The following is a 26,519-nucleotide window of genomic DNA, read 5'->3' as shown; positions in this document are numbered from 1 at the left end:
TCAGCCCCTTTCCCAGCTCCCTCTGCCTCTCCCGGGGCTCCAGACCCTCTCCCAGCCCTTTTCCCTTCCCTGGGCACGCTCCAGCCCCTCAATGTCCTCCTTGTCCCGAGGACCGGACACAGCCCTCGAGGTGTGGCCTCACCAGAGCCCAGCACAGGGGGGAGAATCCCTTCCCCGCTCCTGCTGCCACGCAATTCCCACCACAGCCCAGGCGCCTCTTGGCCCACCTGGGCGCACCTGGCTGACCTTCGGACCACCCAGTTCCAGCCCCCAGTTTAGATCTCAGTGTCGTCCCCGCTGTGCTGAGGCTGGACACTCAACCCACACACAGCACCGAGAGTTCCGAGCGCGGCTGGCTGGAAGGAGCCATCCCTCATCCCTGGAAAACCAGGGCTTTGAGGAGGAAAACCCACTTTTCCTCCACGCCCGGCACGCGGCAGCTCGTGGGAATGCGTTTGGTGCGGGCAGGACGGAGGAATTTTTGGGGGGGGGGTTTGCTCCAAAGCAGTGACGGTGGCTTTGGTTTTGTTGTGTCGAAGGTGCCTCGTCACCAGACATGGAGTCCAGCTACGGGGGAGGCCTGCTGGACATGGTGAAAGGAGGAGCAGGGAGGCTCTTCAGCAACCTGAAGGACAACCTGAAGGACACCCTGAAGGACACCTCCTCCAAGGTCATGCAGTCTGTTGCCAGGTAGGGTGCGCCTGGAGAGGGAAAAACCAGGAGCTGCAGAGTGCTGGTCCCACTGAGCACAGCACAGCCGCCAGGGATTGAGGAGGGAGGGGAGAAATCCCAGATGATTCCTTCGGTTCTGTCTCATAACTGGGGTTTGGCCTCAAGGCAGCTTCACGGTGAGCACCGGCACCCTGGAATCCGGAAAATGCCGGTGAAAACGGAGCAGTTCCTGGAGGATTCCCTGTGGGATCCTTCTGGTGAACCACCACTTGAATATTTCCTCTGTCACTGGGGTTGATGCCTCTCTTTGCCGTGCATGCTGATGGTCCCAGCCCTGGAATGGGGGAAAGGCTGAGGTGACTTTGCTTTGGGGACTCTCCTGGTGTTGTCCCCTGTGCCCAGCTCCAAGAGACACGGGGCTACAAGGAAATTTAATGCAAGACCCCAGAGGGTTTGGGGGGGATCTGCAAAGTGCAAACTGCTGGAGATCTCTCCTGGAAACTGGCACTAAAAATGAACGACAAAAGGGAAAAGGGAGTTTCTTGCGGGTTTTGCATCCAGTTAATTGCATGTGGAGAGGGGGAGGCTGGGTCACTGTCTGCATCTTAAGGATTCGTTATAAGATGAACTTTCCTTGCGTGATTTTTCTGAGCAAACACTCCTAAATGTGCTGCTGAAGTGCCTAAATTCTGTCTCCTGCTTTGTCTCTCAGTTACACCAAGGGAGAGCTGGATATTTCCTACATTACCTCAAGGATCATAGGTGAGCACTGCTCCGTGGAGAAACACAACCTGTGATATTCAGGTAGTGGTTTCACCTTTGTCAGTTCCCGTTTCTCAAAGTCAGCGCAGTGGTCTGAGTGACTGCCAGAATCCTTCACATTTTCTCTGCTGTGAGACAGAATTAGGAGAAAAGCGAAGCAGGATTAGGAGAAAAGCGAAGCAGGCTCAAATTTAAAAGGTATAAAGATGGGTTTATTAACACACACACACACTAGAAGAAGAGTGAGAATCAAAATGAAACCTTCAAAACACTTCTCCCTCCCCGCAAATGGTTCACTCCCTCACTAACAACGTAAAGAGACAAAACCTGTGCCTTCCAGTCAGTTCACTACCCATAAAACAGTCTCTCATCCGCGAGACCGAAGTGTTCACCTTTACCAAACTACACAAACTACCACAATCCCCAAACCCCAGAATTCCGTAACTCAGTCCTGGCCTCTCCTTGCCTTGCCAGTGATGTCTTTTCCTGCTGAAGGCGTGGAGCTGGGCTTCAGGAACCACATCGAGGACGTCAGGACGTTCCTGGACTCCAGGCACCCCGACCACTACACCGTGTTCAACTTGTCACCCAAATACTATCGCAGTGCCAAGTTCCACAACAGGGTGAGTGCCCTCCCTGGGGGGGAAATTCCTGAGGGAAAGGGGCAGCAGCTCCTGTTGGATGCAGAATTTAAGGTGGTTTAGGAGCTAGAGGCGCTTTGAAGCTGCTGGGGTGGGGTTGGGAGTTTTAGCTGGATGAAAATTCAGGGACGATGATGTTCACGTGAGGAGCCTGGGAGAGTTAAAGGTGTTGCACAGAGTGGAGCCTGGGCTGAAGGGAAAGAAAGAAAGAATAAAACAGAGTTTTACAGCTGATCCTACGGAGTGTCGGAGGTGGTGCAGGGAAAGAATGAAATGAAAAGCCTTTGGGATAAATTGCCAATAGAGGAAGGGAGATGATTTCCCTGCAGTTGGGCTTTAATCAAGCCGGCAAAGCGCGGGATGGAAACGGGATCCGAGGGGCATTTTTGGCTCTGGTGACTTTAAAAAGCCACCTGCACTGCCTGGCCCAGTTTCCCTCTCTAGAACCGGAGCAGCGCTGCGAGGCTCTGCTTCATTAATGGCTTTTAGAGGAAAATCTCTCTGAAATGCTGCTGCTGCTGAAATGCAAGATTAGATTTAATCTTTCTAAAAACTTCCTGTTCTTTCCCTCTCCCACAAGGGAGTGCTGTGTTTTGGCTTTGTGGGTTTTTTTTTTTAATTTCTAATTTTTTGGTGCCTTCAACCCAAAAGGCAACAGCAGTTGCCAGGCTTAACCCCCAGTCAGGGTAAATTAATCCAATCTAAACCTAATTTAGTTTTAAATTGAGGTGGAGCTGAATTTATCTTCAGTAATTGTCATCACCAGAAACCACTCACTGACACTTGAAGCAAATTTCTCTGTGGCCATCAGTAACCAGACTTCAAACAGGAGTAAATGAACAGGGAAGACTAATTAAGAGACATTAAGGGCTCTGAACCTTCAGTCCTGATTGATTTTGGTGCATCACTGATGCTGTTTGTGGGTGGAGAAAAAAAAAATTACCTACTTCTGAAAGCCCAGCATTAAAGATCTATTGCTGCGTGAGCTGGCCATAATTCCCGAATCCCTGGAATTACCTCAACAAGCGACTTTTAACGTCACTCTCAAAGGACAACTCAGTATTGCCTTGACTCACACAGGAAGAAACTAAAATGATCTTCTAATAAAATACTGTGCTTTCAGTTTATGGGCTGGGAAGTCCTGATTCCAAATGTTTTTCATGAGGAAGAATAGTGAAACACACAACACATGAATTAATTACCAGGGCTGAGCTTCATCTGTCTTGCAAAAATTACTAAAGGGCTCTCAAGGAGGTGAAATCCCAGCGAGCTCTCCGCTGGGGTGAGGATGTCAGCTGAGCTGCACCGAGGTCCACGCTTGTTCTTTGACAGGAAAAGCTTTTGAATTCCTGCTTTCTTTAAAACTTTCTGCTCCCGAGAGCAAAGTAGGTCACTGTGCTGCCCGGTGGCACGGGAGGGAGGTGAAGCCCTGTCCTGCCGAGGTGCGGCTGGGTGGGTCAGCAAGCCCCAGGTGCCCAGTCTGCCCAGGACGAGAGGGGACTGGCAGGGTGCTGAGGCACTGGGAAAGCTTTTCCAGAAAAGCTGTGGCTGCCCCACACCTGGAAGTGTCCATGGATAGAGCTGGGAGCACGCTGGGGGGGAGAGGAGAGGAGAGGAGAGGAGAGGAGAGGAGAGGAGAGGAGAGGAGAGGAGAGGAGAGGAGAGGAGAGGAGAGGAGAGGAGAGGAGAGGAGAGGAGAGGAGAGGAGAGGAGAGGAGAGGAGAGGAGAGGAGAGGAGAGGAGAGGAGAGGAGAGGAGAGGAGAGGAGAGGAGAGGAGAGGAGAGGAGAGGAGAGGAGAGGAGAGGAGAGGAGAGGAGAGGAGAGGAGAGGAGAGGAGAGGAGAGGAGAGCTCCCAGCGGCCTGAGAGCAGTCTCAAAACACACAACTCCAACCTAACATTAAACAAACTCAAACTTCAAAGCCCCCCAAGGGTCACATTCCTGGCAGTTGCTGCCCTGCTGCTAAAATCAAACAAGTGCTGAGTGCTTACTCCCAGAGCTGGAGCATTCCAGTTGCTTTTCCCTAAGGTTGTCTGTGCTGAGTGCTGGCGAGGTTCTGTTTGATAGAAACACCAAGCACACATTTAATTTCCTAATTGCAAACCATCAGGCAGATGTGTAATTAGAGGCAACGTAAATATGTAATTATGGGCTGGTGGGAAATGTGTATTATTTACTAGAGAAGTGACAATGGCTTTTCCAGATGCTTGGCAGGGAGGTCTGCTCAGAGGATTGGCAGTGGAGGGGTCACTGTAGGAATTCTAACCGGGAAAACCAAGGATGTACAACAGGAGGAACGAAACAAACTCTGGAGGCAGGAGAAGGTGGAGAGGGTAAACAGGGAAGGGTCGCTCCCTGCTCTCTGAACTTTGAGCACTGTTTGATTTCTTCTACAGCGCAAAGCCCACATTTGCTCACAGCAGGATATTCTGGAGACCAGAACTTCCACAGATCTAAAAAGCAATCGGACAAATATCTCATCTGCTGTGAGACAAAAATGGAATTTGCCAGCTTGGCCTTTGGGATCCTGCACAGCCCGGCAGGGCTCTGGTTGGGATCTGGGCGCCTGCTTCTGCTCCAAGATGTTGTGCAGGTGTCAGGCAGAACCTCAAGTGCCTGTTTTATAAAACCTGGAGCATTTCCTTCCTCTGAGAGATGAAACAGTTCTGGGGATCATGTGGCTGTTCCAGAACATCTGGGCAAATCATCTCCTTCCTTCCCCGTTCCCATTAAGCAGCAGCCAAATGTCAGCTGAGAGAGAGAGAGAGAGAACCAATCCTTCAGCTGAGGACAAGCCTCGGGACATTTCTCCTCTACATTTCTTCTGGCCAGAAATGCCTTTTTAAAAGAAGATATTTCAATTAAAACCAGATGAAAGGGAGATGTCTGTCGAGGGCTATTTGATGTGCTGCTGGGGACTGCAAGGACTGCCTCAGAACCAGCCCACTGAGGAACAGGAAGCAGACACACTTTAGGATTTGTGGGGATTCAGCTCTAAGGAGCCATTCATTTTCCTGGCTCAGACATTAACATACTTAACTCAGATAGGATTATTTTTATCTTATTTCTTTGCCCAGAACTTTCCCTTTCATCAGTTTAATATCTGTCACTATAGGGCTTTGGAAATCCTGTGCCACAGAACGATTCAGAACAACAGGCGCTCAGTGCCCTGCGCAAATCAGAGCAGTTTTTAGGGACACGTTGTACAAAGGGCTTTGGAAATCAAGGCGAGACTGGAGCGTTCTGAAAGAGCCCCTCCAGATAATCTGATGTGAAGTGTAAATGTTCAAAAATGTGCAGTCAGGAACAACACATCAGCCCCGTGTCATTTCATTGAGAAAGATTTCTTTTGTCTGCCTCCTCATAGCTCATGGGAGGCACGGCGCGGAGTTACGCACGAGGAGAGCTGGAGTAGGTTTCCAGCACGTAACTCCGGGTTGTAAAGGACAAGTAGATCTCTTGGCAGGGAGAATTTGTAGAGCGGGGCTTGTTTGATGCTCTGTCTTGGTTTGGATAGACAGGTGTTTGCCAGGGAAAGCTGGAGCTTCCCTTGGAATGGAGAATGTAAATCCACTCACTCTGAATTATTATAATTTTGCAGTTATGGGGCTTTCAGGTGAAGATACGGGAATAGGAATAACAGTTCTTTACTGGGAATAATAAAAATACAAATGTAGTAGTAAAACCAAAACCAAAACCAACCAACAAACAAACAAACAAAAACCCCAACCAAACAAAAATAATCCTTGAAACACTGCCAGAGTCAGAACAGGACCTGACCCCTGTTGGTCCCGATAACTCCTCCAGCCGTGCCAGCTGTGGCTCTGCGGGAGCAGAGATGATCCCGGAGAAGGGCCCGGCGGGGCTGGGATGGGTCCGGGCTCCCTCGGGGAATCCAGCGCACACAGGCTGTGCTGCTGTTCGGAATGCCAGCGGTGATCCAGGCGGGAATGCTGGGCTCCTCCCCCTGGGCGGAGCCTCTCCCCGTGGAATGATGGGATTGTATCAGCCCTGCAGTGAGCCTCGATGGCCCATGAACAGCAGATATCCCCTGGGGGGAGGACGGGTCCTGGAAGGGATAAAGAACTCTGCCCCAGCTGGTTTAACAGCAGAGATCCCCCAGAGTGATGAGGGACGGGTCCTGGAAGGGATAAAGAACTCTGGCCCAGCTGGTTTAACAGCAGAGATCCCCCAGAGTGATGAGAGACAGGTCCTGGAAGGGATAAAGAACTCTGCCCCAGCTGGTTTAACAGCAGAGATCCCCCAGAGTGATGAGGGACGGGTCCTGGAAGGGATAAAGAACTCTGGCCCAGCTGGTTTAACAGCAGAAATCCCCCAGAGTGATGAGGGACAGGTCCTGGAAGGGATAAAGAACTCTGCCCCAGCTGGTTTAACAGCAGATATCCCCCAGAGTGATGAGGGATGGGTCCTGGAAGGGATAAAGAACTCTGCCCCAGCTGGTTTAACAGCAGAAATCCCCCAGAGTGATGAGGGACGGGTCCTGGAAGGGATAAAGAACTCTGCCCCGGCTGGTTTAACAGCAGAGATCCCCCAGAGTGATGAGGGACGGGTCCTGGAAGGGATAAAGAACTCTGCCCCAGCTGGTTTAACAGCAGAGGTCTCCCCAGAGTGATGAGGGACAGGTCCTGGATGACATAAACACTGCCCCAGCTGGATTAACAGCTGCCCATTAACAGGAGACACCCGCCCCCTCCCCCTGGAGTTATGAGGAATGGGTTATACAAGAGATAAAGAAAACACCGCCCCAACCAGTTTCGACAGATGGCAAACAGAACACACATTTCTGGTTACATCTTGCAACCCAAGACAAGCTCCTACGAAGCTGGTTTTTGTGGCTGGTGCCATCCACAATTTGGATGTCCATCCAGCAATCTAATAGACTACCTATCCAAATTTATCCAGGCGGGAATGCTGGGCCCCTCCCCCTGGGTGGAGCCTCTCCCCGTGGGATGATGGGATTGTATCAGCCCTGCAGTGAGCCTCGGTGGCCCATGAACAGCAGATATCCCCTGGAGGGTCCTGGAAGGGATAAAGAACTCTGCCCCAAACGGTTTGAGCAGATGCCAAACGGAATAAACATTTTTGGTTCTATATTGCAACCCAAGACACGCTCCTACAAATCTGTCTTCCGTGGCTGCTGCCGTCCCTGCAGGTGTCCGAGTGCAGCTGGCCCGTCCGGCAGGCGCCCAGCCTGCACAACCTCTACGCTGTCTGCAAGAACATGCACAACTGGCTGCAGCAGAACCCCAAAAACGTCTGCGTCATCCACTGCATGGTGAGTGCAGCCCACAGCAGCCAGCCCGGGGCTCAGGGCTCCCAGGTCACGCTGCTCGTGGAGTGTCTGGGGTCTGTGCGCGAGTGTGGGAGCTTAGGGGCGTTTGGATAATTAATTAATATGATTTAAGCAGAAGCTGGTTGTTGTTTCTATTAGGTTGGATTTGTACATTTTAAGACTATTGTTCACGCATTACTTGATTGGTGTTTCCATTCTGTTCACGTGTTTAGTGTGCGCTTTTTAGGGAATATGATCGTTACACTCTAGTGTTTCATGGCCCTCTTTTATTTAGTTCTCGCAGTCTCGGTGTTTTGTTTTTCAGTCTCTTCTTTCTCATTTTGGAACAATTCAAGTCTTAGTAGCTTTGAGGAATTCTAGAGGGTTCTGATAAGAGTGGCTAAAGACAGTTTGGCTGGAGCACACCGTGGATTAAATTGTTCAGATACATTGCTACATGTGAGCACGGGGACACTTCCTGAGAGAGGAGGGGTGGAGTGGGATGGGATTGACCCGGAGGAAGGGACATCATCATCTCCCAAAGCTCAGCTGGAAGAGAAGCACTGAAGGAGAAGCAGGAATGCAAAGCAAGGGAGGTCAAAATCATTCTCTGGGAGAAAAGTTTGAACTTCAGCCAAGAGTTGTCAGCTTGCTGTGACTTGCCCAGAGAAGTTGTGACTGCCCCTGGATCCCTGGCAGTGTCCAAGGCCAGGCTGGATGGGGCTTGGAGCAGCCTGGGACAGTGGGAGATGTCCCTGTGGCACTGGATGGGCTTTAATGTTCCTCCCAACACAGACCATTCTGTGATTCTGTGATTTGCATTTTAATCGAAATGGTCACAGGAGGAAATGCAGCCCTCGGACTGAAGGGGGCTGGAAATTGGGCAGAAAACAGAGCTGGGAATTCTGTCCAGCTGTGAAATGGAGGTTGTTGACGTGTCTGGCCATCAGGAGTGGTCAGGCCTGGCTGAAGGAGCCCAGCTGCCTCCGCTCTGGGAAACCCCACAGGGATTATCCAGCACTGGGCTGTGTGAGGGTGCTGTGATCCTGGATCACTCCTGATTTACCCCATCCAACCTTTCACGTTGACAGCAATGCCCAAAAGCAGAGTTCTGCTTTGCTCCTGGAGCCCAAATTAAACCAGGAGGCTGTCAGGCCTGATCAGCAGGAACTGGGAGGAATGGAGGAAATGACTGAGCCCAAATTGCACACAGCTCCTACGTGAGTCTGGCATTTCTGCCTTGCACGGCACAGCCAGAGGCTCCAGGACGTAAATTCCCTTCAAACACAGAGAAGGATGCACTTGATGCCTCCAATCCTGGAAATCCAGCTCAAAAATCCAATTCCTTTCCTGCCCTTTGAGCAATGGATATCAGGATAATGTGATAAAGGACAGGGAGTCCTTGCCAGCACTTCCTAACAAGGCTGCAGAAACCCACTCTAGTTTATATGAACCTGAGAGATGCTGTCAGAAACAACTGGCAGGGGCTCAGCTTGGAAAAAAAGCAAACAGCCTGCTCGTGTCAGCAGGTTCTTGGGGTCTGGAGCAGCTCCAGCACAGAAAATCCCACAGAAAATGACTGGAATGCATAAAAGGTGCCTGAAAAAAATCAATTGCAAGGAGCAAGAAGGGTGAGGCCTTGAGGAGTTGGGGATTGCTCATCCCTGGAAGGGTTCAAAGGGGTTTGGAGCAACTTGGGATGGTGGAAGGTGTCTGTCAGGAACCCAGGGCACTGGGAATACATTGATTTTCTCCTGCTCTTCTTGTATTTTTGATCTATCTATGTGACTCAGCAAATGTTTTCCCCATAATCACCTCAAAAAAAAAAAAAACAAAACCAAAAACCCATCAGGAACAATCTGTAAGCTCAGAGCTGTGGAGGTGTTTGGGTGAGGGAGCCCGGGGCTGGATTTTTTTGTTTCTTTATCCTTTTCCAGGATAAATTTCTATTAGAGGGCTGCCTGCAGCTGTAGGATGGGTGCACTCTGACCCCTGTGGTCACTTCCAGGCCTGTGTTTGAAATAATTATAAAATTACAGCTGGGGAGCAGCCACAAAACACCAACATTTGCAGCCAAAATGCTCTTGTGGGCTTTCCAACCACCCTCAGCTTTGGCTGCTCCCTGGGTTTTATCTCAGCTCTGACTGTTCACCGAAGTCTCGGGTGTTGAACAAATGGCACAGAACTCAAAATTCCCCATCACCTTGTGGTCTCCATCCTAGTCCTTCTGGATAAATTGTATTTCGTGATTTTTCCGGAGGAGTGGAGAGCTGAAATTGAAGGGATCTTTCTGATGCTCAGAGTTTTTTCCTCTCTGCCCCTTTCCTTGGCAGGACGGCCGTGCAGCCTCAGCGGTCCTGGTCAGCGCAATGTTCTGTTTCTGTCACCTCTTCTCTCATCCTGGCCCCGCCGTGCAGCTGCTGAACACAAAGAGACCTGGAATTGTACTGTGGCCGTCTCACAGGAGGTACAGTACCCTGGCTCAGCTCTGTCAGCTCCATTCCTCCACCCCAAAGGCCTGGCAGGGCTGCTGCGGCTCAGACAGGTGTCCAGATCCCACAGTGTTCCTCAGAAATGAGCAGGGATCAGCTGCTGGAAGAGCTTGCCCAGAGCACCTGTGGGATTTCTTTCCTTGGAGATCCTCGGTGGGGTATTGATGCCTTGGGAAGGCTGAGCTGGAACAGACTGAACAGAGCTGGAGAATAAAGTAGAGATTTATTAAAAGTCCTTTAAGGTACACCTTGGGCAGGACAAGAGTCTGGCCAGGGCTGCACCCAAGGTGGACCCAAAATGGTCACAAAATGGTTACAAAATAGTCACAAAATGGCTGACCAGTCACTTGGTCTCACATTTTTATAAATTTTGGTCCATTTGCACCTTGGGGTTTAATTGTCCAGTCCCAGCTCCAGGCTGTGAGGTCCCATCCTTCCTGTCCCTCCCTCCAGCCCACCCTTGTTTGTGCTGTTGGGGCTGAGAGTTGTCCTCGGTGTGCAGCAGGAGAAGGATTTGTTTTGTGTCCCTGCTCTGTGACACTGACTGTGAGCTCAGAGCTGCACCCCTGGGCACCACACAACCTAGAATACATGAAAGATAAAGCTTAAGGCATCATTTCCCCCCGTCAGAGGTTTGACAAGGCCTTTTCCTTGTCGAGCCTCTATTCTAAATTTCTACTAACAATAGGTATTAACTTAAGGCATCAGTCTCACCCCCAGCACAAAATCAAGTTCTGAGACAGAGCTGTGAAGCTGCTCCTGCTCTGAGCAGACAGCAGGTGACCTTCAGATCTTCCAACCCGAAATTATTCCATTATTGGAGATACCTGCTGATTGCAGAGGGTGGGATTAGATGACTGCTAAAGGTCCTTCCAACCCAACCCTGCCATGCTGAACCTGTGGTTAACAGGGCCTGGGTGAATCCTTCTCCTGTGCCAGCTGCATCCTTACAGAAACAGCTGGAAGGGCAGATCCTGGGCCAGCTCCTGTTATATCCTTACAGAAACAGCTGGAAGGGCAGATCCTGGGCCAGCTCCTGTTATATCCTTACAGAAACAGCTGGAAGGGCAGATCCTGGGCCAGCTCCTGTTATATCCTTACAGAAACAGCTGGAAGGGCAGATCCTGGGCCAGCTCCTGTTATACCCTCACACAAACAGAGCTGGAAGGGCAGATCCTGGGCCAGCTGCAGGGATGTTGGAGCACATGGACACTCCACTCCTCTGCAATAATGGCACTGCCGCAGGATTTTGAGGCAGATTTTGAGTGTGAAGCGAAAGAAACGGAGATTTCAGCTCCGCTTTTCTCTGCCTGCAGGTACATAGGGTACATTTGTGACCTAATAGCCGACAAACCCGTCATCCCCCACTGCAAACCACTCACCATCAAGTCAGTCACCCTCAGCCCCGTCCCCTGCTTCAACAAGCAGCGCAACGGCTGCCGGCCCTTCTGCGACATCCTGAGCGGGGAGACAAGGATCCTCACCACCTCCCAGGAGTACGAGAGGATGAAGTGAGTTCCTGCGGCCCCCTGCCCTCCCTGGCAGCCTCTTTTTAACTTTGCTGTGGGATGTCTGAGCTGCAGTCATTGCCTGGCTGCTGGGAAGTGATAATGTTCACTGAGAGTTGGGGCGTGGGGTTGGAATAAATGGCCAGAGGGAGTGTGAGGTTAGCAGGAGTGGGATAACTGCACAGACATCGGGATCTGAGGTTATCAGGAGTGGGATAACTGCACAGACATCGGGATCTGAGGTTATCAGGAGTGGGATAACTGCACACACATCGGGATCTGAGGTTATCAGGAGTGGGATAACTGCACACACATCGGGATCTGAGGTTCTCAGGAGTGGGATAACTGCACAGACATCGGGATCTGAGGTTCTCAGGAGTGGGATAACTGCACAGACATCGGGATCTGAGGTTATCAGGAGTGGGATAACTGCACACACATCGGGATCTGAGGCTGGCAGGAGCTGGGATACCTTCCTGGAGACCATCCAGTGCTCTGTTGGTTCCCCCTGTGGAATATTTTTGCTTTAACCAAGCAGAACACTGAATGCTCCTCCACGCTGGGCCTGAAGGCGGTGAGAGCTTTGATGTGGACACGTGGCAGAAGGGAGCTTAACCCTTCTCCCTTTCCTCCTCTTCCCCTCCAAGAGAATACCGTGTGCAGGAGGGGAAAGTCCTGATCCCCCTGGGAGCCACTGTCCATGGAGATGTTGTTGTCTCCGTCTACCACATGAGATCCACCATCGGGGGACGCCTCCAAGCCAAGGTAGGAGCAGCTTTCACTTCTCCTGTGGGGAGCTGAGGGCTGGACAACCATGGAATCGCCATCATTCCCCTGAGGAGAGGTTTGAAACTTGAACATTCAAGTTGCAGAGTGAATGTTTTCCTCCTCTCCACTCATTACTGGTGCCCTTTGCTGTGTAGGTGACATTTCCCTGCGGATAGGTTTGAAACTTGAACATTCAAGCTGCAGAGTGAATGTTTTCCTCCTCTCCACTCATTATTGGTGCCCTTTGCTGTGTAGGTGACATCTCCCTGAGGCCTCGACTCCAAGTGAAATTGTTTTGTGGGGTTTTTTTTTGGGATGCAAACCTGTTGCTCCAACGTATTCAGTGGGAACAGCTTCATTTCATTGCAAAACTGATAGGCAGATTCCAGAAATGAAGAGAAGCAGGGAAAGAAGTCCTGTTCCTGAAGGCTTTCTGCTGTACAGAGGCTGCAGCAGCAGGGTTGAAGGAAGACGGAAATATTTGGAATATTTGGGAATACTGAGAAGGAAATATTGCGTGTAGAACGAGCAGAATGAATTCAGTCATGCAGCAGTTAAGACTAAACTAAGGGTAGACTTAACTAACTCCTGTATTTAAGCCCTTGTTCAGTCTGGTTCTCTCTGCTTTTTTTTCTTTCCTTTTCAGATGACCAACACACAAATATTCCAAATTCAATTTCACACTGGATTCATAGCCCTGGGAACAACCACTCTCAAATTCACCAAGTGAGTGTTTGAAGCTGAACATTAATCAAACCTGATGCACAAAAGCCTGTTGAAGGCTGAGGCAGAACAGTCACAGATGAAATATGAAAAGCCTGAACACACTGAAAGCCTTTTTATAGCTTTCCAGAAATATTCTTCCCTTTTAAACGGGACCACTCTTGTCCCCTTTAGGCCCGAGCTGGATGCCTGTGACTCTCCAGACAAATACCCTCAGCTCTTTCATGTTATACTGGACATAGAAATACAGTCTGCAGACAGACAAACTGAATTAACTCCCCCCTGGGAGAACTTCACCACAAAAGACATCAATCCCTCCATCCTCTTCTCCTCCCACCAGGAGCACCAGGACACTCTTGCTCTGGCAGGTAAGGGCTGCAGGGATTTATTCCCTCTCCATGATTTCTTCATGCTGAGCTGGGTTTGGTTTAACCCCACCTCTCTGCTGCTCTGTGCCGCAGGCAGAGGTGCCACGGATTCCCCCCAGGATAACATCAGGAACGTCGGGCAGAGCGCGTTCTTCTCCTCCCTCAGCTGGCAAGGTAGGCAAGGCTCGGTCTTTGGAGTCAAATCTGCCTCCAGGAACACAAAGAGCTCGTGTTCCCCTGCCTGGAGCACGGAGTGAGGCTGAGGGATCCCACTTCTGCTCTCAGAGCACAGAGCTGTGCCTGGGCACACCCTGATGTTGCAACGGGGTGGGGATTCCTGTCCTACGACATCCTCTTCACTCTGAGCTCTGTGGCACCATTGCTGACACAGTTCTAGGGTGAACCTTCACCCCAGGCCTCCTTCGTGCTCTAACTTGAAATAAACAAGCCTTGATGAGAAAGTTTAGGCTAATCTTGGCAAAGGAATCACGGGTTCATTTAGGCTGGAAAAGACCTTTAAGGTCGAGTCCAACCATTCCCCAGCACTGCCAAGGCCACCACTGGCAATGTCCCCAAGTGCCACATCCTCCATGGATGGGGACCCCAGCTGCAAAACCCTCCTGGGGAAGGAATTTATTTTAATTTAATTTTATTTTTAAAAAGCAAAATCATTTTAGCCAAAATGCTGCCGTGCTGTTCTCAGCTTTCTCTGTTCTGCTTTGCAAGCTGATTTTTTTTTTTTTTTTTTTTTTTAAATACGGGACCTTTTGCGACCACCAAACTAACAGCTGCCTAATTTTATTTTCAATCGTCATTTAGATCAGAAATCTGACAAAAGTAGCTCTCACCCCACCTCAGAGGATCGAGCAGCGTTGGTGCATGAGGAAAGCGAACAGTCAGATGACGAACTCTTGTCCCTTTCCAGTCAGCACAGCAACGCCAGCGGTGACAAGCCCCACGGGACACCCAAACACAGCAAAAAGCAGCAAGAGCCTCCAGCAGCAGCAGCAGCAGCAGCAGCAGCAGCAGCAGCAGCAGCACCTCCTCCTGAAGACGTGGACCTGCTGGGCCTGGATGGCAGCCCCACGAGCAAGAGCTTTCCCTCGCAGCCCAGCGCTGCCCCCTCTAACTCTGACCTGCTGAACGATTTGTTCGGGGTGGGCAGCACCTCCCAGAGCCCCGGCGGAGCCGCTGCCGAGGAGGTTTTCCAGGTGGGGGCACCTGGATCCGTGCAGTCCACCCCGCGGCGCTCGGCGGCTTCGGCGTCGCCGTCGCCGAGGGTAGGAGAAGGTAATGGTGGCTTTGCCAAGAGGGAGGGGGATTTTGGGGCTTGGAGGGTCCCTCTGGGGGGTCTGCTCTTTGGGGGATCCCCCCTTTTCATGTGGGGGATCCCAACCAGCTCCTCTGCTCTAGGCTGGCGCACCCTCACCAAACCACTTTGGGGTTTGGAGGCTCCTCACACCTCCCCGGATGGGATAAAGCACAGGAGGCTCAACTCCACAGCCACTGGAAATCCTCAGTGTTGCTCTCGTGACATGTCCCATAGTGCACAGGAGGAGAGCATGAGTTAAAAAAAAAAATAAAAATCCTCTGGGGTTTTAAAAAAACCCCTCTGGGGGTTTGGGTAGACCTACAGCACTGTGAGTTGAATTTCTCTTTTCTCTTAAGAGGGTTCGGAGCTGTGAGAGTGATCCTGGACTAGGGAACAGAGAATTTCTGTTTCTTCCACGACCAGGCTGCAGGAGGGGTTGGAGAGATATTAGGGAGAGGGATCTTTTGAAGGATAAAGCAGAGCAAGTGCAAAAAGAGAGAGAGAGGAGAAGAATCCAAGTTTCAGTGGAAGAAATTGATCACTCGTACCTGCAGAAGGTTTCTCCTGCTGTGGCTGTTGTAGGCTCAGCCTGAGAGCTCTCACCCAGGGGAGGTTTTGCAGGCACATCACACAAGAGGTGCAGCAACAGATCAGGAGAAGATTTAGGGATTTATGAGCTCGGCAGAGCCAGAACCACACAGTCCCAAGCCAGGAGAACAAGGACAAGAGCTTGGGAAATGAGTGAAGAGTAGTGACTGAGTAACATAAGTAATGAGTAGCATCATTATTACAGTGCAGAGCTGCTAAGGGTTGTACCTTTCAGGATGCTTTTGACCTTAAATTTGTTGACAAGAATCTGAGTGACTTCACAGGAGTTTCTTTTGGTTGAGAGTGTTGGGGTTTTACATGAAAGAGAGAAAACTGCACAAAGTGATAAAAAATGGAGTTGGAGAAGAACTGGATTTTTGTAACAAGTGATGCAGGAAAGATAGCCATCATTTTCTAAAGCTGTTTCTAAAAGCCCTTTTAGCCCCAGCATGAGTAACCTTTGCCAGCCTGAAACCATCTTGAGAGGGAGCAGGAGTGGCAGGAATTGCACCAGGGCAGGAACTCCAAGCTCCAGACTGTCTTCCTCTCTCTACTGGCAGTTAAAACTCCATCAGAAGTGCCTGAATACTTTAACACTCACTTTGCCTGGCTCTGAATTCAGCCTTCCTTAGGAAATGAGAGATGGGGTCAGTTTGTTGCCATGACCAAGTTGCGAGGCTCTTTACGTGCCCAGGATTTGGGATATTGATGCTCCCCCGCAGTCTCAGGGTGTCTCCTCTTCGCTTCCTGCAGGTGACAGAGTTCCTCTCCCCACAGCATCATCCCCTTTACCCTGAAGCACATTCCTGGTGCGAGTTAATAATTTCATTTTCTCAAACACGTTTTCACAGCGGCTGCCTTTGATCCATTTGGAAGTAGCCCCAAGCAAACGGGCCCAGACCTCCTGGGTTCCTTCCTGGGCTCCTCAGCTGTCCCTGGGGATCCTTTCCTTCAAGCCACAAGAAGCCCTTCACCAACTGTGCACAGCGATCCCTTTCACATGGGTGAGAAAGGGGGAGGCTCTTCCAGGGTGTTTAAATAAATGTAAAATGTTGCTTTGAGATAGAAATGGAACCATTAAGTACAAAGTGATGCTTCCCATGAAATGACTCGAAACCACAGAAACCCCACGAAAGGGGAAAGAGCTTTTGGTCTCAGGATTGGAAGTCTATTCAGCATCTGAAGTGTGGTAGGATGAGCTGAGTTTTGCTCAGGTCTTAGAGTTAATTAATAGCTATTTATATAAATTTAAAAAAAGAGGCCGCGAGGAATGTCTGCCCACGTGTTCCTGTGGTTGTGAAGTCTCCTTTGAACCAAACCACCCCTAGTTGCACTAAACACAGCCATATTTAGAGAAAACACACATCCTTTGGTGATGCTAGTTGCAGGCACCAACTTTCTTTAGCTCCAGTACTAACCCTAACCGAATTCACAGCTGAATTCGACTGAAGGGAAGGAATTTTCTTCTCTTGGTTTAAAAGTTCCCTAATTTCCCCCTTCTCACCCCCAAAATGTAATGTGTAACCCTGTCTGAAACACATTCAGCCAAGGATTCGTTTATGCCTGCTCGTCTAATATGTGTTCCTTGGGAGAATCTCCCTGGGAAGCTGGAAGGGATCTTAAAGATCACCCAGTTCCATGGCAGGGCCACCTCCCACATGAAGTTTTTAGACTCTGTAGAATCCCAGTGGCTCCTGGTGGGCACTGGGCCATGCTGGTTTTGCTGGGCTGCTTTGAGATACTGATATCAACCATTCCAATCATTCTCTTCAGCTTCCAGCACTCCGACGGTTTCCATCCAACCAGATGTTTCCAGTGGTTGGGACTGGCCCAATAAAGCAGGTATGTGTCATAAAGTTCAGGGTGGTTATGATGCCTTCAGTTTTATCTTTCCTGTATTTCAGGTTCTGTGGTGCCCAGGGGTGCAGCTCTGAGCTCACAGTCAGTGTCACTCAGCTCTGCACACAGCAGGGACACAAAACAAATCCTTCTCCTGTTGCACACCAAGGACAACTCTCAGCCCCAACAGCACAAACAAGGGTGGGCTGGAGGGAGGGACACGAAGGATGGGACCTCACAGCCTGGAGCTGGGACTGGACAATTCAACCCCAATGTGCAAATGGACCAAAACTTATCAAAGTGTGAGACCTGGTGACCAGTTGCCCATTTTGTGCCCATTTTGTGCCCATCTTGTGACCATTTTGGGTCCACCCTGGGTGTAGCCCTGGCCAGGCTCCTGTCCTGCCCAAGGTGTATCCTAAAGGCCTTTCAATAAATATTGACTTTATTCTCCAGCTCTGTCCAGTCTCTATTCCAGGTCAGCCTTCTCAAGGCATCAGTTAGCAAAAAAAACCCCCAAACCCCCAAACCTTTAAGAAGCTCTGAGAGGGAACAGGCCGAGGGAAAATGCTGCCACTGACTGCAAAGAACAGTTCCCTCTAAAGATTTCCATATTAAAAAAAAAAAAAACAAAACAAAAACTCGGGGTTTGTTTCCTCAAGAGGCCAGAGCAGCACAGGTGAGGGGAGAGTGTCCAGAGGTTGTTTCATTCCATGCAGAGCCATGGGAAAAACCTGGGAGGTGCTGTGCATTCCCAGCATGCCACTCAATGACTGCACGATTCTTTCTAATCTTGGGAGAGTGTGTGCGTGGCCTCCCGAAGTTGCTTCCTGAAGGTTTCTAGTTCTTAAAATACATCCATGTGTCACAATTCCTCTGGCAGTGCAGACAGTCTGGGAACATTCCTGCTGCTGCCGCTAATTGGGAGTGGGAGTGCAACAAGTCTGAGGCTGCTGAGGAACCTGACAATGGTACACTGAATTTTAATAGCAGTCTTCTGAGATGTGGCTGAGCACTGGGGAAGAGCTGCACTCATATCAGACAGGAGGAGAAATGTTCTTTTTTTCTTATGTGTATATATATATTTTTCTTTTTCTTTTTAAGGTGGTCTAGGAATGGGAAGTAAGTCTGCTGCCACCAGTCCTACAGGATCCCTCCACAGCACTCCCACTCATCAGGCTAAACCCCAAACTCTGGATCCGTTTGCTGATCTGGGAAGCCTTGGAGCCAGTTTAGCAGGTCTGCATCTCTTATTAAAAAAAGAATAAATTACCAGCTTTCTTTTAGAGGAATAGGCTGAGCAGCCTGGTGTGTGTGGGGCCTCTCACCCCACCTGCATGCCAGTGCCGCTGCCAGGCCTTCCCTTCTGCCTGATTCCCTGTAAACTCTCCCAAATCCGTGCTTTCCCAGATCCCCGGTTAAAAAAAATGTGCTGGCAACGTGCAGGGAGCTCAGCAGGCTCCGTGGATCGCAAAGCACAACCTCTGCTGAGTCCCAACACGCTCTGCCTGAGGATGCTCTGTGTTCAAGTGCTGCCACAGGCCTGCGAGGAGAATTTGGCTCTGCAAAGCTGCTGGGGTTCTTGAGGAATTGCTTCCTTCCACACTCGACTCATTTTCCTGCTTTGTGTGGAAAGCTGTGGAATTGATCTGCCTCTGATTTGCAGTATTATCTAATTTGGGGTATTTGCACCTGGCTACAAAGCTTGATTGCTTAGGAAAGCCTTTCCCCCTTGTTCTGTGTCATAAAACAATCAGCAAACGTTCAATTCCAACGTTTAAAAGGCAGTTCTGAGAAATTATCCAAGCTTTCCTTAAAGCCCAGCGTTGTCCGAGTGTGGATAAAATAGATAAAATAGATTTTTCTTGCTTTTGTTGCTGCCCCGGGCTCTCTGCGAGCCCTTGTGGTCTGGTGCGATGTTTGTTTTCCCCTTTGCGTCAGTCCCAGCGTGGGTCTGGAATTCGGTTTCCCAGTTCCCTCTGCTGGATTTCAGGCTGCTCTGCAGGAGCAAAACAAAAAGGCTGCCAAGCCCCATGGCAGAGCCACCGAGGTCCTTTTAAAACACGCATTCTGTAGGAGAGTGGCGGGGTTTAAAAACAAATGGCTTGGCATCCCCGGGATATTTAAGCACATTTTTGTTGGTCGTGACTAACTCGAAAGCACTTCATCCAGTTTCCATGACACGTTTGCGAGCTGGGAGTCGAGTGTGGATGTGAGCGAAATAATAAAACATTGACACTGGGTACCTCCCACAAACACAACCAGAGCCAGAGGAGCATCCCCTAAAGCAGTGAGGCGCCGGGACACATCTCTGCGGATGGTTTTAATCAGCACAGCGTGAGGAGACGCTGTTTCAACAACACCAGCTTGGTGCTGGCACTGCCCAGAGAGCTTCCCCATCCCTGGGAGTGCTCAAGGCCAGGCTGGATGGGGCTCTGAGCAACCTGGGCTAGTGGAAAGTGGGATGGAACTGGGTGAGCTTTAAGGTCCCGCCAAACTTTAACCATTCCGTCATTCTGTGGTGCCACCATTCACACACAGCTGTGGCTCCTTGTTATTAGCTACACCCACCTTTCCCTGTTTCCCCGAGCCCCTCCAATTCCTCAAAGCCCAGCTACATCCAGCCCTTCCTGTTTCCTTCAGCCACCTCCAGCTCCTCAAACCCTCAAAGCCCAGCTACATCCAGCCCTTCCTCTTTCCTTCAGCCACCTCCAATTCCTCAAACCCTCAAAGCCTAGCTACATCCAGCTCTCCCTGTTTCCCCAAGCCCCTCCAATTCCTCAAAGCTCAGCTACATCCAGCTTTCCGTTTTCCCTGAGCCACCTCCAATTCCTCAAATCCTCAAAGCCCAGCTACATCCAGCTTTTCCTGTTTCCCTGAGCCCCTCCAATTCCTCAAAGCCCAGCTACATCCAGCTTTCCTTATTCCCTCGAGCCCCTCCAATTCCTCAAAGCCCAGCTACATCCAGCTTTCCTTATTCCCTCGAGCCCCTCCAATTCCTCAAAGCTCAGCTACATCCACCTTTTCCCGTTTCCCCAAGCCACCTCCAATTCCTCAAACCCTCAAAGCCAGCTCTACAAACACCTCACAGAGCAACCTCGGCACAAAAGCGAAGTCGCAAAAAACCCCCAGAAGCCGGGGCGGGGGTGACTTTGTTTGGCTCAGCTCCCTGTTGTAACTCCCCCGGTGACTCCCTGCCCTTGTTGCCCGCAGGTGGCCCCTCGTTCGCCAGCAAGCCGACCACGCCGACGGGCATGGGCGGCGGGTTCCCCCCGTCGCCGCAGAAGCCGCCGCCGCAGCCCATGGGGGGCAGCGGGTGGCAGCAGGGCTCGGGCTACGGCTGGCAGGGGGCACAGCCCAAAGCTCAGCCCAGCGTGCCCCACGCCTCCCCGCAGAACAAACCCAACTACAACGTCAGCTTCTCGGCCACTGGGCCGCAGGGAGAGCGGGGGAAAGGACCCGCTAATGTCGGTAAGAGATTTGGGATTCGGCATGCAAAGGGTTGGTCCCAACGCGCCCCGAAGTCCCTTTGGTTTGGGGGTTAGGGCTAAGCGAGTCAGGCACGGTGATTGTTTGGTGCTTTGTGCTGTCCTAGATGGTAAATTGTGCTGTTTAGGGAGTCCTGTATTCCAAATGGGCTTCCAAAATAATCCTGGAAGTGCCCAAGGCCAGGTTGGACGGGAATTGAAGCAAGCTGGGATAGTGGAAGGTGCCCTCGCCCATGGCAAGGGGTTGGAACTCCATGAACTTTTAGATCCCTTCCAACAAAAACCATTCTGGGATTCTATCATAATAATAACAGCTTAAAAGTAACATTGAGTAACATTTCACGAGAAACTGGTTCTTTCAAGAGAGGTTCTTTCATGAGAACCTGCATGTTCATTAGCACTGGGAGATGGTTAATGTGATTAACCGAAGGATGTATCTTATGTAGAAAGCCAGTGTGTAAATGCACCCATGCGACGATAATGATTTCAAATCTTCTCGGTTTTCAAGATTCCAAGCCGAAAGTGTCTGCAGATTTCGAAGATTTATTATCTGGTCAAGGGTTTAACGCTCACAAGGACAAGAAGGGCCCCAAAACAATAGCTGAGATGAGAAAAGAAGAAATGGCAAAGGAGATGGACCCGGAGAAGCTAAAAGTAAGCAAAGTTCTTGGTGATGTTGTCCCAGTCATTCAATGTCCTCAACAGATTTAAAACTCCAAGGTGACATTTCTGTCCCCAACCAGACCACATCAACAATGGCTTGCTCAATGTCACTGCCTGGGCTGCTGCTCTTCCACAGCACTCCAGCCCTGATTAGCAGGCGCAGCTAATTGAACTAATCCTCTGCCTCATTAATCCTGCCCGCTTTGGAATTATCTCATCTCTCCTCAATAAATTGCCAAACTGCAGATCCCTAATGAAAGGGAAGGGAATTCAGTCTGTCCTGCTCTCTATGTGAAATATGAGACCACAAATTGGAATTGCAGAAGGAGAGAGGACTCAGAGGAAAAGCTGCAGCAGAAGCCAAGCAGAGTTCTAGAAAACAGAATGACCCTCTCAAAATTCCCTGCTTTTAGCCTTGTGGAAAGGTTTTAACCTTTAGGAAGTGACAGCAACCACACTGAGCACCACCATCAGCCACAACAGCTGGACAGAGGTCAGGCCACGGAGTGGGCAGGAATGTTCCCAGCTCCCATTTTTATCCCCACCAAAGCTGTCGAGTCACTGAAGCTCCCAGCTGATTCGGCCATCCCAATATAATTCTCTTTGCTCTGATGCCTTTTTATTTCATTTGGGCAGCTCAGCTCACGTAAAATCTATTTAGGCTTTGGTTTTCACATTTACATTTTAGCTTAGCTGAGCTTAGTTTAGGTGTGCAATTAACCTTGCTAAAGGCCCAGACAAGTGCTCAAATTGAACACTGAATTTGTCTTTTGACTATACTAAGTCAGTGCTTTTATCAGGGATGTTGCTCAAAGTCTGTCTTAACTTTCAAGCAGCGACATAAAAATTAATGACAATTAGACAAAGGTTGTCTAAAGCATGGAATGAAATTGAAGATGCTCCCTGGGGTCACAGGTGTTCAAATGAAGCAACTTTGTCCAGGTGGAATACCTGATGTGAGGCACAAATAGAGACTTCCACTCCTTCCTGCAGGTGCTGGAGTGGATCGAAGGGAAGGAGAGGAATATCAGGGCGCTGCTGTCCACCATGCACACGGTGCTGTGGGCAGGCGAGACCAAGTGGAAGCCTGTGAGTATGGCAGACCTGGTGACTCCAGAGCAGGTGAAGAAGGTGTACAGGCGGGCTGTGCTCGTCGTTCACCCCGACAAGGTAAGGCTGGGCTGCCTCCAACCTCGGGGGGAAACCATCAGCCTTGATTAGGAAGGCTTGGAGGGGATCGCTGGGTTTATTGCTGCAAACAGCGCTGTAGAAAGTGGGAGCTCAAGATTTTTGCTGGGTTCTGAAAGTTGTGAACTCTAAACTCATCCCTGGATGTTGCTAGAGGACGCAAAATGAAGGACATGCATGCAGTCAGTCGCCAGGGCAAAAAAGAGGGGTTTATTATTTCAACCTCGATTTATATAGATTTTGGACAATGACCAGGGATTGGACAATGAGGTTGACACCGCTCCAACCACACTGGTCAAACTAGAAGTCCATCAATTGTCCCTCCTCCAGAGAGGAATGTGAAAACAAGAGGAACAGTTTCTAAAACATCACTTGTGTTTACATGAATGTGTGTGAGAAACTCCAGTACAAAAATGCAAACATCAGAAGGCTGAAAAAGATCAACACCTGGAAGTGTTCAAGGCCAGGTTGGAGCAACCTGGGATAGTGGAAGGTGTCCCTGCCTGTGGAACCATTCAGTCTTTAAGGTCTCTCCTAAACCAGTCAGGGGTTTTGTGGAACCACTCCCAGCCCCAAGACTGTGCCTGGAACCTGCTGCTTCAAGCAGCAGAAATTCAGAGCCTTTGTCACCCTCACTTTGGTCTCAGCCGTGCTGCTGCTGGCCTACAGCTCCTGCTAAAGGAGATCCAAATCCAACTCCTACAACTCCATCAGCTGATTGCCCAGCCTGTGGCTCGTGCTCTGGCTGCTGCCACTCGCTGACCAGGGACACCCCATGGGGAGCAGGAAGCTTCCACCTGGCAGGGAATGGAGGCCCCGAGAGTCTCAAGGCTTGGGAAGATGTGGGAGGTTTGCAGGAATTCTGATTTCATCCGGGAACTGCGTCAGGTGGCAGCTCTTCCCCTGCCACGCAGGTAAAATTCCTCTCCCAAAGCCAAGGTTGTATTTATTATTTGGAAGGTTAGATTTACTGTGCCCATGGGACAGAGCTTTATCCCACTCGGGGGGGGGGGGGGGGGGGGGGGCGAGTTTCAGCTCTGAGGAGCAGCAAAGCCAAGAAATCCTTAAGGACAGCAGCCCTCCAGAGTAGCTTATTTTTGTCTAGGAAGAAGTGAAAAACTCATGGGACTGCTTGGGAATCTGCTCACGTGCCAGCTGTTGTGGTTGGGTTTGGGAGCTCTGATATCCCTCTTTTCTCTCTGTTTTTATTCCAGGCTACTGGGCAGCCATATGAACAATATGCAAAGATGATATTTATGGAGCTAAACGATGCCTGGTCAGAATTTGAAAACCAAGGACAAAAACCCTTGTATTAGGTACTTTCTCAGCCTCCACTCCAGACCCGTGCTAGTGCTTATATAGTCTCTTGTCACAAATGTCACAGATCAACCAAACTCTGGCTGGAAATTCAGAAGTTTCAGAAAACTAAGAGCCTAATACTTATCATGAAGAACACGAGAAAGGTTTCCTAACCCTTGTCTCCAGAATCCTGAGCTCAGAGGAACTCTGGCCACCCGGCTCGCCCTACCAGAGCCACAGGCTTGCAGTTTCTGGTAGTTTTTGTATTTTGTTTTGGATTCCAGTGGGACAAGAGAGAACACATCCTGGGAAAAGGTGGAATTGGTCTGTCTCCAACAAAGTGTAGCTGGTGAATTTCCTACTTTTTTTTCTTTTTTTTTGTGAGGTGTCATATGGCAACGCTTCAGTTGTGTTCAACAACTGCTGGCGAGGCCCAAACTTCGATGTACCTTTCTATTTTTTTTTTTCCCCCTGGGTTTGGATGGAATTTTCCAGTTCAAGTGCTCAGCTGTGGTTTAGGCACACTCCTAACAGTCACCATTTGCTGCTTAATTGCTCATCTAGTGTAGTCTGGCTGAAGGGAGCCAAAGCTGAATCCTGGGTTGGGTCAGTGTGGCGATTTTTGCATTAATGCTGTGCTTTCACCTCACAGCCCCTCAGTGAAATGTGCAGGCACAATTCCTCAGCCAGGGCTTTGGGAAGCAACCAACGAGTCCTTGACTCAACAGCCCCTTGTTGGTTTGTTGAGCAGCAGTTTTGGGGGGAAGGGTGAATCCACCTTGTCCGAGCGAGGAATGAGCACGTGCTGCACTTCCCGTGGTTCTCATCGGCAGCTTGAAACCATCCAAGAAATACCAACAACTTAAAATTCTCCTGGGAAGGTTTAGAAACTTCCCAGTTTCTAGGTAACACTTGCCCCCCTGAGGATTCAGAACTTTTTCCAGCCCACTTGTATCACCTTTATGCCTTTATCAGCTCCAGAGCACTTTGGCCAAGGCTCTTGGCAGGCTGAGACCTGTTGCAACTTCATTTTTCAGATCATGGTGTCCGAGCTGTCACACAGACATCCACAGACCAGGTCTGATATCTGAGGTCACTCCAGTGCAAATTATCATTATCTTAAAAGTTTATATTGGACCAAAGCAATAACATCACAAGGAAATCTCTCTGATTGCTGAAGCTGAAGCAGCTTTCCTAGCTCAAAAGCGAGTTGAAATTCAAACTTCACCCCAAATTCTGGCATTCTTCTGTAGAGTAACTAAAGCTAGCAGTTAATTTACCAACACCTATCCGTATTTGAGGGACACTGAGAAGATGGGCAGGAAATAAATGTGTATTTACTGCCCCAGGAACAGGTTGCCATCGGATGTGAGTCTTGAAGGCTGGCGGTTTTTTCAAGACAATCCACTACTTGTTGCACTTACATTTTCAAGTGGCAAAGCTATTACTGCGAAGACAGCGTGTCAAAGTACATGGCTTTCTGTATAAAACTCATCCTTTTGTTGTACTGGTCCATTATTTACTGCCATTAACTGAAAATGTGAAACCAACACATAGGTCTCCTTTTATATAAAAAGACCTTAAGATAATAGTAACAAACTGGATGTTATTTATTAATGTTTTGATCCAGTATGTGCTTGTCTTATTTAAAGAGATAACTGGAATGTGAATCATGTTCCTGTGATTTGTTGGTTTATTGTTTCTCATTCACATTTGTAGATATTGTGACCTATGCCTATATAATAATAAAAAAAAAGGATCTCATTACTATAACGTACTTTTTTTAACGATGAAAAAACCTCATTAGCTTTGTATCGAGTTTGTCACGGCACATAACTCCGGACACTCATCCATTCACGAAATACAAACCCACCATCAAACTTTACCAAAAAAAACCCAAAAAACCAACCCAACCCTCTACCCCACTTAAGCTTTGATTACTTCCATCCCTAATCTTTTTATGGATGCATGAAAGTATTAGGATGTATGTATATCCAAATAACTAACTAAAAAAAAAACAACAAAAAAAAAAACCAAACACAAAACCCATTCTTGTCATATCTGGTAGTGACAGAGGTTATCAATGTTCAGGTTTACTGTTTGACTCAATTATTGTAATTTTTGTAAATACGGTATATACTCGATGAACTTGTGACCGGTCTAAAACATTTGTATATACATTAAAAAGCTCAAATTAACGCATTCAGGTCATCTTTTGTGCTTGTGACCACGGAGGTTCAAGATCACGAGGCGTCACTGGCGTTATCCCCAGGCCGGCATTCCAGGTGCTTTGCCCAAATTATTTGGAAACAACCTGGCTCTGCTGTTCTTGGGTTACTGCCTTCAGAGACCCACAGCCAAACAAGTCAGCGAACCCAAATATTTCCAGTATTGTTTGGAAGCATTTAGTGGATTAAGCCTGTTTTAACAAGCCTTCTGGCTCAAAGCAATTTAAAATAATGGAAAATGGGGGAAAAAAATATGGGCCAGGGAACATATAAAGAGAAGAGCTGAGGAGGGCTGAAGAAAAGCTCCCTGGGGAGGGTTGTTGAAAAAGTTGAGCAAAATCTCCCTCTAAAAGGCTTTTTCTTGGGACAAAAGTGCTATTATTGGGTCAAAAAGGTGTTTTTGGGGGGCAAAAAGGCCATCGCTGAGTTAATAAGGCTGTTCTTAGGCAGAAAGGCCATTATTGGGGCAAAAAGGCTTCTCTCGGGGCAAAAACGGGAGCTCCGAAGTGTCACCTCAAAAAAACCCCAACGCTTGAAAAACACGGCTTTTAAAAAAAGCTGTGCCTTTCTTAGTGTGGCTTAGCGGAAGGGTAGATGATGTAGGCCCTGAGGTGGCCCCGCTTGAGGCAAAAGGGCGCCCGGGTCCATTTTCTGGGGTGAAAACAGCGGTTTTCAGGAGCGCCCACA

General features: G+C 49.4%; 1 protein-coding gene across 1 annotated transcript in view; it reads left to right on the top strand.

The window, feature by feature from the left end:
• Positions 1-25,798, top strand: part of DNAJC6 (DnaJ heat shock protein family (Hsp40) member C6) — a 37,911-nt gene extending 12,113 nt beyond the window's left edge. Inside the window, exons 2-19 of the mRNA XM_066208515.1 lie at positions 540-690; positions 1,385-1,434; positions 1,909-2,057; positions 7,249-7,371; positions 9,702-9,835; positions 11,177-11,371; positions 12,016-12,133; positions 12,783-12,862; positions 13,034-13,227; positions 13,321-13,401; positions 14,047-14,517; positions 15,979-16,131; positions 16,901-16,969; positions 18,071-18,205; positions 20,180-20,437; positions 20,963-21,108; positions 22,111-22,287; positions 23,520-25,798. Of these exons, the coding sequence (XP_066064612.1) occupies positions 540-690; positions 1,385-1,434; positions 1,909-2,057; positions 7,249-7,371; positions 9,702-9,835; positions 11,177-11,371; positions 12,016-12,133; positions 12,783-12,862; positions 13,034-13,227; positions 13,321-13,401; positions 14,047-14,517; positions 15,979-16,131; positions 16,901-16,969; positions 18,071-18,205; positions 20,180-20,437; positions 20,963-21,108; positions 22,111-22,287; positions 23,520-23,621 (2,786 nt within the window). The 3' untranslated portion in view covers positions 23,622-25,798. The remainder of the gene's footprint in view (positions 1-539; positions 691-1,384; positions 1,435-1,908; positions 2,058-7,248; positions 7,372-9,701; positions 9,836-11,176; positions 11,372-12,015; positions 12,134-12,782; positions 12,863-13,033; positions 13,228-13,320; positions 13,402-14,046; positions 14,518-15,978; positions 16,132-16,900; positions 16,970-18,070; positions 18,206-20,179; positions 20,438-20,962; positions 21,109-22,110; positions 22,288-23,519) is intronic.
• The last annotated feature ends 721 nt before the right edge of the window (positions 25,799-26,519 follow it).

The sequence above is a fragment of the Chamaea fasciata genome, unplaced genomic scaffold (genome assembly GCF_029207755.1).
Source record: "Chamaea fasciata isolate MVZ Bird 193981 ecotype frontalis unplaced genomic scaffold, bChaFas1.0.hap1 SCAF_292, whole genome shotgun sequence".
Taxonomy (NCBI): Eukaryota; Metazoa; Chordata; class Aves; order Passeriformes; family Sylviidae; genus Chamaea; species Chamaea fasciata.
Note: the sequence above shows the minus strand (reverse complement) of the source record. Positions and strands in the feature narration are given on the sequence as shown.